General features: G+C 45.4%; 1 protein-coding gene across 1 annotated transcript in view; it reads right to left on the reverse strand.

Moving 5' to 3' along the window:
- The window catches only part of ACADM (acyl-CoA dehydrogenase medium chain), a 374724-nt gene extending 359101 nt beyond the window's left edge, over positions 1-15623 (reverse strand). Inside the window, exon 1 of the mRNA XM_069641894.1 lies at positions 15465-15623. Coding sequence (XP_069497995.1) covers positions 15465-15488 — 24 coding nt within the window. The 5' untranslated portion in view covers positions 15489-15623. The remainder of the gene's footprint in view (positions 1-15464) is intronic.
- Between the last annotated feature and the right edge of the window lie 331 nt (positions 15624-15954).

Consider the following 15954-nt stretch of genomic DNA (forward strand, 5'->3'; position numbering starts at 1 on the left):
GCATCAGGCTGGCCACGAGAAAACACACGGAAGACCACGCTCCTGCCCACAAGGCCATTTTCCTGCCCCCTAGACCCCAAGCTGCCTCCCACGAGCCATCTGCTGCTGCCAGCCCACTCAGTGTGCCTTCTGCCTACGTGCCCTGCAATTTGGTGCCTGCACAGAAGACATTGCCAGTGATCCTGTTGCTAAGACCACCTCTGCTGACACAGAAGACTCGTGACTGGTGTTCCATCTCTCTACATCCCAGCCTCATGACCCAGTTGCCCACCCACACCTGCCTCGGGGGTTGCCATGTCAGACCTAGCAACCTCTGGGGCTAGTGGAAAACACCCGGCAAAGAGGCAGAGGGCTGCCAGTTTCAGTGCCAATGAAGTTGGCATCCTGGTGGAGCAAGTCCTGGGGCATTATGATGCCCTCTTCCAAGCGACATTGCACCTCAACAAGGACGGACGGAATAGGATCTGGGCAGACATCGTGGGTGCCATCAACACGGAGGGGGTGGCACCCCACGACTACAAACGCGTCCGGAAGTGCCGGGAGGACTTCAAGTCCAGGACTCTCAGCAAGGCCCGGCGCCTCGTCGCGTCTGGTGAAGAAGTAGGGCGCCAGTGCCGGTTGTCCAACAATCAGATGAGGGTCCTGGAGCACATACACCCAGTGCTTTACCACCAGGTTCTCGAGTTGTAGCTCTGTCTGGAGTCGAGTGGTAAGTGTCCAGGTGTTCTTGTCCTGCATAGTGCAGGTTGAGGTGTGGCTGGAGTGTGCACCTTGGCCTTATGTCTGGCATGACTCATGTACAGATGTGTGTGCATGTCCATGACGGTGCTGCATGTGAGTGCTATCAAGCATGTTCCACATCAATAGTGTCTGTTGCAATGCATGATGCGCACTAACATGTAACCAGTTGCACATGTTTGCATTCCTGTGTCTGTACTTGGACATGCAAGAGGTGCGAGACATGGATGCTATGTCACCTTCATGAACATGCATGGTGTACATGTGCATGTGTCTGAGTGTGTCCGAGTGCAAGATGCATGTGAGGTTCAGCCCCTCTTCCGATGTGCCCGCAGTGCCTTGTACATGGATGTGAATGTTTGTTGCACGGGCCATGCTTGTTTGTGCATGTGTGTTGCTTGCACTGACCTGAGTGTTGTGGAGGGTCATGATGGTTGTGACGTTTGACAGTGCCATTCATGTGCACTTGCTTTCTGTCTGGCAGACATTTGTTCGGTGCACTGATACTTGTGTTCAATGTCTCCCCATCTACAGCGGCGATGGATGAAGAGGGCGGAGACGGCGCTGTGGAGCAGTGGCGGGAATGCTTCTACCAGGCGGAGACGCATGCCCAGTCATCCTCCCAGGCTACAACATCTACCGAGAACGAGGAGACAGGTGCCGGGTCTGCAACTACGCCCGCAGCTGCTGAGGGGAGGCCCAAGAGGGCAAGGTTGGACGTGGGCTTCTCGGCAGTGGAAGGGACAGGTGAGCCCCCACAGGGGCAATCCAATGCGGAAGACGGTGCGGAGGCATCCAGGTTGGTGGTGGGCGAGGGGGAGGAGGCCGCATCAGACCAGCACATGGGGCCTGGAGGGGATGATGCCACAGGTGCAATTGGTGCAGTCCAGGGGCTGGAAGCAGCGCAGGTCACCACGGAGGGGCCTGTGCCTAATCCTGTCCCCGATCCTGCAACTGCATAAGTGGGCACCTGCAGGCATGCCTCAGTCCAGGCCGTTCTGCAGGCAGAGGATGGATCCACGTCAACTGACCCACCTCTACCTGCGGATCTGGCAATCCGCGACAGAGTTGAGCCTGTGCTAGTCAGTGTCTCAATGCACACAGCCGTCATTTGTGATGATGCACGTGCTTTCGGGCGGGCGCATGCATGTCATCACGAAAAGGTCTGTGCCATCCTGAACTGGCTAGCACAGTTCATTGTCGTGGGTTTGCTACATGTGCTGGGCCCTGCTGCGACCCCCCCTCCTCTTCCTCAACTTTGCGCCAGTCGTCCTCCCTGCCATCTTCCGGCACTGATGCCACCAAGGCCCCGTGGACCTGTCCCTGCCACCACGGCCAGTCTGGTGGAGATCACATCCCTGCCACAGTCGGGAACCAGAGGTTCAGCAGAGGTGGTCACCCCAGCAACAGGACCACTGGCAATGGAGGTTGTGCAGGCCCCTTCGAGCAGGGCACGTGTCCGACTGCCCTGGGGAGGGGGGGGGTGTCATCATCCCGGAGGCAGTCCTGGTGGCGCAGGCACATGGCTTCAAGGCAGCAGCAGGCTCGACGTAGGAGGCATCAGGACTCAGGGCCAACAACATCACGGGGCAGGCATCAGCCGATGGGAAGGAGGACCCAGGAACAAGTGCGTCTTCCGCAGGCAGCCACACCACAAGGGACCGCCCAACACCGCGACCATGCCCTGCCGGCAGCCCACACCACATGGGATCCCCCCGCCCCCAACACCCGTCACCACATGCGCAGCCCTTTCCACACAATTCAGCTGGCGCAAGCAGGGATGCGGGATTTCGCGGGTGTACGCGAGGCCATTTTCACACGATTTGACTGCCGCTTACGCTCTGATTTTTCACGCTATTACAATGGAGGGGGGCTGTGTGCTGGCCCAAGGATAGCATGGGGCCTTTGCACCGTATTGGACATTTCACTGCCTTTTTCCTGCACAAGGGGCGGTGTTGGGGGCGTAAATGGCACTACTGGAGGTCTACTGCGCCACGGCTGCCAATGACGTGGCAAATCCATGAATATGCGGAAATGCTTTGTGCACGTCTTACGCATGCTCCCTCTCTGCGCGGGGCTCTTGCGCTGCTTCTGCGCTGGATTTCATGAATTGTGCCTTAAGTAATTAGCACACAGTGGGCTGGAGCTACGTTTTTCTTTTACCAATATTTTCTTTGCATTTATACTGCTGAAGAAATGATGAAATGTTATATAACTTATGATTGTATTGGCTTATGGGATTCTTTTGTATTGGCAATTGTGAAAAACCTACTTTTGTAGGCTAAACACATTTAAAAAATAAAATAAAAAGATGCCTGTCATTTGTATTCTTTTCTGTTCGAGAAGGAATTTGGTAGCAAACTGTAGAGTGCTACAGCCCTCCCCATGCTGATTCACGTACTAAATAACGAGAGCCATATGTGGTGTTTGTAAAGATGTTATCTTGGAATGTGCATTGCCTTTCTAACCCAGATAAATGGCCACGGGGATGGTACATCTGCACAAAGACCTACGCAATACTGCCTTGATCTAGGAAACCCATCTTAACATGGCCATCAGCGATATTTCAGAGTGAGTGAGAGACTTTGTCCACAAGTGCCTTGCTGTTAAATAGAAATCTAAATGCTAAACTCAAAGCCTTGGACTTTGAAGCTAGGTGGGAAATGCCCAGGCTTAAGATATACTCTCACACCCTCTGTTAAATTGCAGCTCTGCATGTATGAAGGTAAGGTGTCGGTAGATTCGGCAGATATCCCTCCCCCTTCTTCTAGGCAGTGATTTTTACCTGCCTCTGAAATCATCCATGAACAGGTCGCTGATGAAGTTTACAATTACAACGTATTGCAGTGAAAGTCTTGAAGGCTTGTGTGGCTTCTCTAAATGCAAAGTACTTTGTGTATCCATTACATTTAAAATCCAGTCTGATATTTGGGTAATCAATATCTCTGCCAACACAGCTGTATGGTTAGTGTTTGATCAGGATATCCTGCAAGCAGAGGCTGATGAGTCTAGCACCATGACAAAAGATCCATTAGTAAAGGCGCACAAATTATCTCCAGCTACATCTCCACAAATCACTTGATTGCATGCAAGGCTTGTTTGTCAAGTCATATCTCACCCAATAAAAAAAAAAAAAGAACGATAAGAAAAAGGTTGAGGTCCTGGTGGCAGACCTGGAGAAAGTCGTCATGGCCACTGGTAATGTAGGCACTAGCTTAATTAAGAAGCGCTAAAATTGGACTTCAACTTTGTGCTCGGGGAGGCCAATCTTTAAACACCTTGGTGTATAGGTGTATTATAAATACCCAATAAATCAAATAAATCTGGTCATTCTCAATAGTAACGTGAGGGGGACATGGCTGGCTTCCATGGGAGCAGCAGCACTTAAATCGAGTTTAGAGCTTTTAACCCACAGGATCCGATCTAAATGGTTACTGTTGAAGGTAGACCCACTTTGGCTGCATGATTTATGGTATGCAGACTTGGGGTGGAGCGATTGTGTAGGAAAAGGGCTGATGGGTAACCCACCCCCCCCAAACTACCCCCTGCCCACCCGAAATGAAGAGAACAGGGAGAGTATTTGGGGGAGAGGGAAAGTACTTTTTGAGGGGGGGGGGACGAGCAGTTGCACATTTCGAATCTGTAGTCGAGCAAAATACTTAACCGCTCATAGGGAAGAGGTAGGGTGGGTGGGGACGATCAGCTGTAGCAGCAATTCTTTTCTCTGAACTTCTGCTTTTCGATAGACACATCCTGAATGGAAGACTCCAGAATGGGTGAGATTTCATTTGTACATAGACTTAAAGCCATGTAAGAACGTCTCTACTATCTCACAGAAGCAAGAGTCAGTCTTGCCCATCTAAATTGGCAGATTCAGGCAGACAGGGCACAGTTGCTTCTTCACTACACAGCTCTTTTGTCAGGAGCAGATCACCAAGAGGGACCAAGAGAATGAGTACTGAGAAACCACACACTAAGACACAGAGAACAGACTCTCCCATTTTGACAACAGGCTTTCCAATTAACTAAGACAGGCAAGGTCAAGCAGGCCCAACCCTGAACGTTTAAAGGAGCATGCAGGGGAGGAGAAGCCAGTTGCTCTTGGGAAGAGAGGAGGGAGGCTGCAAGGCTGAGTCCAGCAGAGGATACCTACCCAAATCCCAAGCACTCAAGGGGCAAGGTTTGACACAAGATGGAGCAGCTCAGCAGGGGCTGACAAGGACCAAGCAGCGAAGCACGGAAGGCCGAGAGGCTGTTCAGCTGCAGACAAAAGCTAAAGAAAGCCAGGCGGGAGAACTGTGCTTACGAGAGGCTAGAAGGGTTTGCGACGTGGAGCCAAAGAGATGGAGAAAGCCTCAATTTTTGTGCCAGAAAATGGGCCATCCTCCTCTTGGGTAAACAAGTGTGTTGGAGAGGAGCAGAGATGCTGAAGTCCTTGGCCGAAAACCAGCCTGAAGAGGAAAACCTGAACACCACCAGTGAGTGAGTGAAACAAGAGTTTGGTTAGCGAAAGGCACCAAACAAAGAGGCAAGAGCAAGGCCTTGTAGGACTTGTAGTCCAGTTGGGAAAAGAGATGCAGATGAATGGAGTCGTCCAGAGATAGAATGTCCAGCCGAAAGTCTGAGGGGTCTTGATCTCAAATATGTGGCAAAGTGAGTGAGAACAAACATGAGGTAACGCTAAATTGAAGAAGTGATCCCAACGACAGGAAACCAAGAGTACAAGATTGAATGGAACTTTTATGCTCAAAACTACAGGTACCAAGAGGCATTGGGAGAGTAGCTAAAATGAAAAAGGGTACGACGGTCGAAGTGGTCCTATGGCGATATTTGACAAAGCTTTGCACATTTGAAAGTCTTCGACAGGAATCAAAGTGGAAAGAAACTTTTGTTAATGATAAAAGCTTGGGGAGGGGAGCCTCTAAGCATTGTTGGTGAGAGGTCCGAGCCCGACGGAGGTAGACCTACCAAGAATTTTAATGTGAATTTGAATATTGGGAACTTTGTTGAACTGTGAAACCAGAAGAAGCCGAGTTGTACTTTAACTGTAGAACAAGGAACATTAATTTGGATGGCTAAGTAAGCCTTGATCCACATTGAGAACTATATCCTTGCAACCAGAGCCAAAGCGTGCCACCCAGCCAGAGTGTGCCACCTTACCCCGTGCTATGTAAACTTGGGGAAGAGAAGTTGCTCAGCTATTTTTTTAACACCATTTTTCATTTTTATATACATATCCCTCATCACAGTTATTCTATAAGTGTAAGGACATGCATTATTTTGATTATAGGCCATCTTTATCTCAACTGATAGACACGACTAGGGCTGCGTTTTCTTTATTGTGATGGTAGAGAGTACTCCCAGCTTAGTCTTAGGACAACTTAGAAGTGTTCCAACCACACAAATATTAAATAAAAGTTTTAAAAACAAACGTATTTCCTTTGCATCAGTCTCTGCTTGTGATACCATGCCTTCCCTACAAAAGGTAAAACCTAAGGCAGACTTTTTCTAAACAGGCTATATACAGCTAGTTAGGGGAAGCAAGACCCAGTTGGGGAACTTATACACCTATTCTCTGAAAGAAATAGTTAGTGAAGCCAACAGCATTACTTTTGGGAAAGAGGCACAACCAATTCACGGGTGAGGAAATTAACCTTATATATACACACACACTTTTCAGAATGGCACACCACACATCCCAGGTAAGTAAGCACATTTGTAACTGTTCACTCTCAGAGTTACAGTTTCCAACTAACTCTTTCACAAGTAAGTACTTTTAAACACTTCTTATACTTTTCAAGACAGAATCCTTTACTTATCCAGTCTTTCCCTATTCTATTGCACAAGTTCTCGCAGGGGCAGAAGAGGGACCCTAGTGGTCAAGGAGCCAGCTCTGGGCAGTGGAAGACAGGCTTCTGTTGCAGGCAACAGTCACAGTTCCTGTGTAAGCCTGTTCAAACAATTAAGTATTTCACTTTAAAGTGATAGGGTCCAGGCACTTCTGAGAAGACACGAGGAGGATTGCAGCAGTGGGGGCCTAGGTGAACTGGATGAGAGGACTCCCAATCGCAAGAACAGCCCGAAGCTTTACAGAAATCACAAAGGATTAAGGTAATACCACATCCAACATAGTACCTTAGCAAAGAAGAAGAGTTCCAGCAAGAAGACTTCAGGATCTGCAGTCAAAAACCCAGTCATTGAATTCCTTTATCATGAAGACCGAAGACAGGACACTGGAAGGACCTTGGCACCAGGAATCACAGGGAAGGCAAGAGGATCTTCTCATGGTTTACTCATCACAGAAGAAGTAGTTGCAACAGGGGAGACGTCAGGATCTGCAGCCAAAAACCTGGTTGCTTGGAATATTTTACTATTTGTGTACTTTCTGCGTCTTTGCCATAAAGCAGAGTATTAATGTAGCCTGAGAAGCCAACAAAGGAAAATGCATCTATACCAGCTAGATGTAAGATATGTTCCTCAATACCCGGTTTATTTATATGTACATTTATAAAGCGCCCATAGGCATCTAGGCGCTGGGGCTTTAAGAAAATGGTTATAGTTAGTTACCTTTTGTGCTTTGATGTTACAATTGCATTTAGTCAGTTAAGGTTAACATTTGCATAAGATCATAGTTTACTCAGGTGCGAACATACACATAGAATTACGGAGGGTCACCAAGACTAGCACAGCGGAGAGGTGTTAGTGCTTATTTTTGGGACTCTAGGCTGAAAAGTTGGGTTTTTAGATGTTTACGGAAGGATCATAAGAAGGTGTCATTTCTAAAGTGAGCAAGGAGAGAGTTCCATAATTTAGCTGCTACTACAGGGATGCTTGAGCCTCCTGCGTTCTATATCTGGGCGTCAGAATGAGCTAGGTATATGGGGAACGTGTTGGTCTGTTGGATTGGGATTTTTTGATATCTGATACTAACAAGGTAGGCAGGTGCATTCTTGGTCAGACATTTATGAGGATTAGTCCTATCTTGGACTGGGAGCCAGTGGATGTTTCGTCTAGTAGCCGAGATGTGTTCATTCTTAGGAATGAATAATGCTGCTGTGATGGTATTGTTTTGTACAATTTGCAATTTTCTGATGTTGTTGCTGTTGCCAGCAAAGAGCGAGTTGCAATAATCTAGCCTACATCGGATTAGAGCTCTGGCTAGGGGGATACTATTGTTCGATTTATAGGAATGGGCTGTTGGCTCTAATTAATTTAGAGGTGTAGGCTGAAGATTAGATAATGGCATTCACCTGCCTATTTAAGGTAAGGGCCGAATCGATTTAGACCCCTAGAGTTTTTATTTTGTTGACAACAGTGTTGGCATTGCCATCAATGTTGAAAGTTTTGTACTGTGGTGAAAGGTTGTTTAGTTTACCTTTATTGCCGATTAGGATTCACTTGGTCTTGTCATTGAGGCATAATTCATTTTGTGCCATCCAAGCCTGGATTGCCAGATAGATTATGTTGATGTTTTTAGTATCAGTGTCATTTAGTATCAGTGTCATAACATCCTGTGATTGGTATGAGTATTTGGGAATCATCCACATAGTTTGTATACGCGATACCCATTTTGTCAAGTTTGTTGAATAAAAGCTTTGTGAAAGCATTGTACAGGGTAGGGGGCACAGGACCCTTGTGGTACACCACAGGTCACAAGGACAGGGGTGGACACTGAAGTGTTAGAGAAGACCCTCATGGATTGGTTTGAGAGAAAGGATTCCATCCATTCGATTGCTTCGGGTGAGAAGTGAACAGCCGTTTCAAGGTGTTGGCATAGGATTCTACGGTTGACCAAATCAAAGCTGCTTATAGGTCTAGTAAAAAGGAGCATGCACATGTCTCCTGTGTCCTTGAATTGGTCCATTCGGGTTTTTATGTCCAAGAGCGACGTTTCAGTTCCGTGACCGAGTGTGAATCTGGATGGCCTCAGTCCTAGAAGATGGGGTTGCAGGAATTTTTGGATCTGCAGATAGGCTGCGCGGTCAAGAATTTTCAAGAGCAAGGGAACTGTGGTGATGGGTCGGAAGTTTGTGGGTATGTTGGGGTCCAGAGTCGGTTTCTTTAGTAGAGGAAGTACCCAAGCTAATTTTAAGTCGGCAGGTACTGTGTTGGTTGCAAAGGCATTATTGATGAGGCTAGTTATGAAGGGTGCACATTTGTTGGCGCATTCTTTTATCCAGGTTTCAGGGCAGATATCACCTTACATCTCAATGGTTTGAGACCTTTGATAATATTAGTAGTTTCGAATATTGAGAAAGGCATGAATGTGAATTTGCAGACGTTGTCTAGTTCTGTAGCAGGGGGTATGGTGGGGGAGGTCAGGTCGATGTTGCGTTTGATTTTTTTCTATTTAGTTTTTTAGTAGAGAGATTTAGTTAGCTAGAGCATTTTGTACATTGGAGCAGCATTGTGAGGCTTTGGTGGAGTGGTCAGTGATTCAAGCTCACAGAGAATGGTAAATAATTCTCTGGAGTTGGATTGGGCATTCTGAATTCTTTGGTTGTACACATCGGTTTGATGATGGCTACTTGTAACTGTTAAAGATAGTCTGGAAGAGGACTTTGTTCTCAGGCATAGGGGCCTTGTCCCAGTTGCTTTCAGCGGATCTTTTGGCTGCATGCAGCGTTTGTAGATATAGCGGTGAACCAAGGGTTGTTGTGTGCTAGTGGTTTGGATTTTTTAACTTTCAAAGGGGCTACTTTCTCAACAGCTTTAGTCATAACTGTATTATATAGTCTGACCAGTGTTGGGTCTTTGACCAAGGTACTTGTATCCAATATAGGAGATAATAGAGGTAGCATGTTATCGCAATTGATCTTTTTCAAGCTTCTGGAGGGAGCCATAGGTGCTGGAAAGGTACATTTTGGCATTGTGTTAGAAGTTATTGGAGAATAATATGGTGTTATGGTCAGACCAGGGAACCGAGAAACTAGAGAGGATGTCAGTTACACAGAGTCAGCGATCCAGTCAAAGACGCGTCCCTTTTCATGGGTAGGGGAGCCGATCCTGTGAGTGAACCCTTCAGCTTTCAATCCCAGCTTCACCATTTTACTGTGCGGTCCAGGGTAAATGGTATCTGTTAAATTTGGCAATCCCTAAAAGTAAATAATGACTATATCCGACAGGAAGACATACTTTGGTTGCTGGAAAACAAAAAACTAAAACATAATGTGGGACTGGAATCAAAATTATGAACTTTTGACAAACCTGTATCTAGAGAATGTGTCATGCTTCCAATGAAAGTCGGAACTGTAATGTCGTATATAAGGCAATTACCAGATTAAGAACCTGTATGTATTTTAGCTTTAACCTAATGCATACAAGAGAAGTAATAAACCCTGGGGGAAACAACGGATAAAGATTTCAGATGTAAACTATGCAATTAGGAAACATTGAGACACTAAGCTTTGGGTGTTAGAACGCAGGGATTTAGTAGAGAAAAAAAAAAGACTTTTGGCAATGGTGCACAAGAGGGCTGTTGGCGTTTGCCCTCTCCACATATTTAAACTACGTTTAGGAAATTTCAAGGTCGAGGAGACCGTTTCATAGCATGTTTATGATATGGGAGATCATGTACACAAATGAAGAGATTGTAATATGGTTGGACATTTTGTGATGAATCATTTTGTAAATGTGCTGAAGGTTATTTGGTAAGTAGCAATACAAAACGATACATACAAATACAGAGAAATTATATAATTTACCACGAATAGAAAAATAATTGTGTGCAATCTATGAAGTCTCTAATATTATTACTACAAATAAAAACCTAAAATATACTAGTGGCGATAGATTATGGCTGTTTTTGAGCAGCAGTCAAAAAGTACAAGTAAATTATTTACTTTTAGGGATTGCTAATTTTAACAGATACCATTTACACAGTAAAATGGCAAAGCTGGGATTTGAGCCGGGTATTGAGGAACATATCTTGCATCTAGCTGGTATTGCATGTTCCTGTGTTGGCATTGCAGGGTACATTAATACTCTGCTTTATGGAGAAGATGCAGAAAGTACACAAATAGTAAAATAATCCAAAGAAATATATAAATCCTTATGCAACATGCCAAGTAGAGTTAGAGGAATGGAGTTTCAAGTTTGCCTTCCTGAAAGCTAAAAATACCAAAAGGCAAATTAATGAGAACAAGGCTCTACTAGGTTTTTTAACTTTACTACCATGCTTCACAACTACTGAGCATATCTATCAGCCTATTGAGGCTCCAAAACAGGTGAAATCTGATGTTTTTGGTGGGCAAGAGCCCATTGACGTCTAGGGAAGAGCATAGCGCTTGTCGGGAGTGTGAACTAAGTGCAGGGCGGGTGACCCCAAATAAGGGTGAGTGGAGTGGTCTGAATGAAATGGTGGGATGAGTTCACCTGCTTACAGTCGGTGTTTGACGCAGATGTGCAAGTTGCCTGAAAAAAGTGACTCTCTAAAAAACAAAATAAATTCATAGATTGCAAATAAAGTAAGCAGTTGGGAAAAAAACAGGATTTCGTTATATCCCAAACAAATGCCGCCATCATGCACTCACTGCATTTCCCATCACTAAGCATGTACCTTAATTAGCTTTTATTAGGGGCTTTTGTCCCAGGTAATGGTTACTCAAATATCATTCCCAATGCCCAGAGCACTGATGGCTGCCAGGCGCATCAAGTCAGCCGCAACCTTTTGGCAGAAGGATGCAAAGCTGACCCGTAATTTGCATATGTTGCAGGCTGGGGCGGCGAGGAAGGGTACTGAATAAAGGTATCCATTTTTTGTGCGTTTCTTTGGATGATCCCATCTGCTCCAGTAATGTTTTGAAAAGTGAGGGGCTTAATAGGGACTGCATCTGCAGCATTGGGGCAGTAGTCCGAATGTGTTGGGCTGGCTGAGGCGGACCTTGATAAGATTCTTACAAAATGGACTTTACTAAATCCATGTAGGCGGGGCTCGCCCCATGTTGTGTCTAGGCAGCGGCTTAAACTTGGAGCCAAGCTCAAGCCAGCCACTTGAAAGGGCTGACCCAAAGACCCCCTGGCTTGCCCACCTTTTTTCTAAATTGCCACCAGAACGTACAGTTTATAGCATGCTACTGGTCCCTTTTCAAAAATAGATTTGCATGTTTTTTTCAAAACGTACAACTTGAATTGTTGGGAGGAAAAATCGAAGTCTTAGATAACAAGCCTTTGAAAATCCAACAATTTGGATTTTCTGTAGGCATTTGCCAGGCACTGCCTTAAAATGGTTCTACCTGCCCATAAGATAGCAATAGATGAAAATGGTGCGAGTACCCCGACATACGATAACAGTAGTAGTAGGTCATTTATATAGCACCTCTATCCCATTAATATGGCCTCAACGATATTCTAGTGGGAACACCATTGGGGGGACCGAAATCCTGGGACAGTTGCCCAAAGGATTAGAATGCGTGTGTGCGTTTGGCCAAGATAAGGAGTTAGGGGGGCTGGTCGAGCTCCAGTTACCCGTGAAGGTCAGGCATGTGGATGGGTGCTGATGTGTTCAGAATGCACGAATGCTAGGGACTTGTTATGTGTCCTGCTAGCCTGATCTTTCATTGTGGGTCGTCGGTGCATTCTACTGGCAGAGGCATGGTACTGTGTGATTTAGTCCGTTGTATAGAGGCAAATCATGTGTCCAGCTAGACCACATTTTTGTCGTAGGTCATCGTTGCCTTCTGATGCATGCGGGCGAGTAGCTGTGCACCTAGTGGTCCCTGAATATGTACCTTGAGACTCTGAGAGGCTTGGTCTTGTCAGTGTGATCAGATCGTCTACATGTAGACAGGCTGCCCTCATAAAATCCTCTATGTGTAATAGACAGACTACCCTCTTAAATTATCAAGTGCTATAAACAGTCTGTCCTCCTATACTTTCTGCGCTCAATGGATAGGGTGTCCCTATAAATCTAAGTGTTATAGACAGGCTACCATTGGAAATCTTCTAAATGCATTACCACGGTAACCTGCATATATCTTCTATGTACAATCTTCCAAGTACAATAGACGAGCTACCATCATATATTCTAGGCCGAATAGACATGCTAGTCCTATAAATCTTTGAGTCATAGAAATCAACTGGTGGGTTTCAGTTGCAGAAGATTGTTTACTTTATAACTTGAGTTGTTGGAACACAGACTTAGCAAGAGTGACATGATCTTTCCTGATCATTACTTTTATTCACTTCTAAGCATCCCTGTGAGCAAACAACGTGATCAGCAGCATTTCGGTCTTCATGCCTCCGCCCCACCCCAATGTTATCACCGGCTTTGTCTGCAAAGGAAAGGTACAATGTTTGTAATTCGAGCCTGAACCTTGCCTCTGCTGCTGAATGAGTCCCCATGAGTCTCCCATTCTCATTTTCTTTCAAATCCTAAAATGCTCGCCACTGGCGCTGCAAGGAGAAGTGACAGGAGGGGCTGTGTGGAATGGAGATGAAAACCTAGGGGAACGAGGTGGGCAGTTGGATGGTGTTCAGATAATGGGGCTGGCACCCTGCAGACAAAACAGCATGACAGCTGGAGTTTGTAGTTATAAAGCAGAGGTAATGAACACCTCAAGGTGGTGAGGGGTGATGGGGGGGATTACGTGGTGTTTCCCTGTAAGCAGGCATGTAGGGGAGTGATAGAGCAGGAAATGGTGGTTGAGGGCGAGAGTTTTTGACATACTCTTTATAAGGAGTCGCATTTGCTGCCACTGTTGAAAGTACTAGTAGTTTGTCATTATGGCACCTTCATCTTACTTGTATGGCCTCAACACACTTGTGAGTGAACCTCCTTGGGGGCCAGAGTTCAAGTAAGAATGTGGTTAGAAAAAGAGTAGAACGCAAGTGCGCATTTGGCCGAGACAGGGAAAAGATGGTAGGGCATATGGAAGGGTGCTGGGGGAGATCAGGAGAGTTAGTGAGTGCAAGAGATATGTTAAGTGATCAGCTTGATGAATGTTGATGTAGGTCGAAGCTGCAATCTGAAAAGGGGAGATGATCTTCATGCAGCCGCAGAGAATAACCAAGTTTTAAGGAATTTTCTGAAGGAGTAGTAGTCCTCATTGCAGCAGATGTGTAGTGGAAGGGACTTAAGTACGCCGTGAGCTTGGATGGAGGGCATGGCAAATGCCCATCTAATACATAAACACAATCCAAAACGGTTTGCTTTGTCAATGTTCATCTTTAACAGGACACATACTGCTTACAAATCAAGGGACTAAAGGAATATTTTATGAGATTTTAATCGAATCAGTAGTACATTTACTGCTCCAATGAAGCCATTAACTCACAGAAAACTTTTGAAATAACACTGGCAAGCACATCGAGTACAAAGGTTGATGTTACTGCTTGACAAAACTAGCTCAATGAGATCCCAGAAGTATGTGTTTTGGGCAGAAACTGGGTGGGCATGGCCATAGGGATTAGCATAGCAAAGGTCATTCAATGGGTAAACTCCTACAATCTTTGTGCCCCTCCCCTTATCCCCTCTTCATTCTAGTTGCACGCCAATGCCATGTTTTCGGACATGTAGAAGCTAAAACTATAAGTACAAATTAATGTTTTCAATTGAGTTGTATCCATGCTTTACTTTGAGGACACCCATGTCTTCTAATTTTGATCATGATTTTTATTAGCAACACCTAGTGCATTAGGTCTAAGCTGTATAGATATTGCTACCCAATTAGCACCCACCACAGAAAGCCCCGTTTTTTAAATTCAAATTAGTTTTCCGGTTCCGATGTCTAGTCAGGCATGGTACTGGGTAATACAAGCTGAAAATGGCATTGAAACTAAAACGTGATAGGCTGCAACACGATAGAATTCAGTGGCGCAACACCATTGAGTTGAACATTGACTCGCTGACCTCCAGAGCCATGGCCGGACAGAACAGGACGCAGACATTAAACGGCGCCTTGGATTCGCTGTTAACAAAGGTCCTGCAATTACTAACATAAAGCATTTCACTGTTGGCACCGGCATTCAGAGGCATACGTTTTTAAGGCAATTCAAATCGTGATGTGGGGTTAGTAATTGCATGCCAGGGGAGTGATTGGAAGGGTAGAGAGAGGACAGCAGACCGTTCATTCGCAGAGCGGTCTTTAAATGGGGGCTTTCAGACTAAAAGGAAAGCGTTAGCTACTTGTAACATTGAAGCTGCACTAGAATAGTCTAATTAGAATGCGTAAAGAAGTCAGATACCCCCTACACAAATGAGTTTGCCGTCCTGCCCCTGATAGGATTACAACGTACGTGTAGCTTCCCAAAAGTGTCAAGTAACCCGGTATAAAATACGTTAGATGAGAAGAAGAAAAAAAAGTTGAAAGGCTTCAAATCGTTTTGAGTATCTTAAAGTGAACTCTGTAGACTTCCCGAAACTTATACTGCAAAACAGAAAGTGAGAGGATGTTAACGTTTGGTCTGGTTTGTCTCGTTGCTCTTCCCGAAGGCGCAGCACAAACTGACTAGAATAAAAGAGACATCTTCTTCTAAGGATTTGCTTGGGTGACTGCCGTCATTCATTTGACGATTTGCACCCAAGATAGAAGCTAATCGGTATCAAAAGGTTTTCAAGTGAAGTCATTCCTGTGCATCAGAAGGCAAAGGCTTCACCTTTACCCTACTTTGTAAGGCAGTTTCCATCCTCCCCTGTTGCCATCACGCTGAAGCCCAGCTGGCACTCTCTAATCTTGAAAAGAAAGGGGCAGTAATCATGTTCACGGTTAGGCACTAATCCACCTTACCTTACCACTCGCTTTCAGGGCCATGATTTCTTGACGTATATCCCAAACGCCTTACTCTCTAAATTGCTCTATGCCCCACGCCGACTCACTGGTTGTGTAAGAATAGATTACAGAGCCTCTGGGATTTGCCGGCTGCTAGGGGCGGAGTAACCGTGACCTGTGTACTTGTCCTCTGCGGTGCCTTTAAATTCAAAATGGCGGTTATAGTTACTCCTGGAGTCCTTGGTCCCGACGGTCCGCACTTTAAGCCATCGTCCAAAGATAACACTGCTCGCTCGGTTGATTAATAGGCAACTGAAACTTTTTCTGGGTATCTAACATTTAAGAACATAGGCACGAACGAGATAAAATAAATATATACACATTATCAATATGAATTGTTTATAATTAATGCAATCAAACGAACGGATAAAACAGTATATATACCAAAAGGTATACTTTAGTTCCTTAAGAGTTTACTACAGGCGCACGTTAATTTTGCTTTAAACTA

Source organism: Ambystoma mexicanum, chromosome 1q (genome assembly GCF_040938575.1).
Source record: "Ambystoma mexicanum isolate Mex_15411 chromosome 1q, UKY_AmexF1_1, whole genome shotgun sequence".
Taxonomy (NCBI): Eukaryota; Metazoa; Chordata; class Amphibia; order Caudata; family Ambystomatidae; genus Ambystoma; species Ambystoma mexicanum.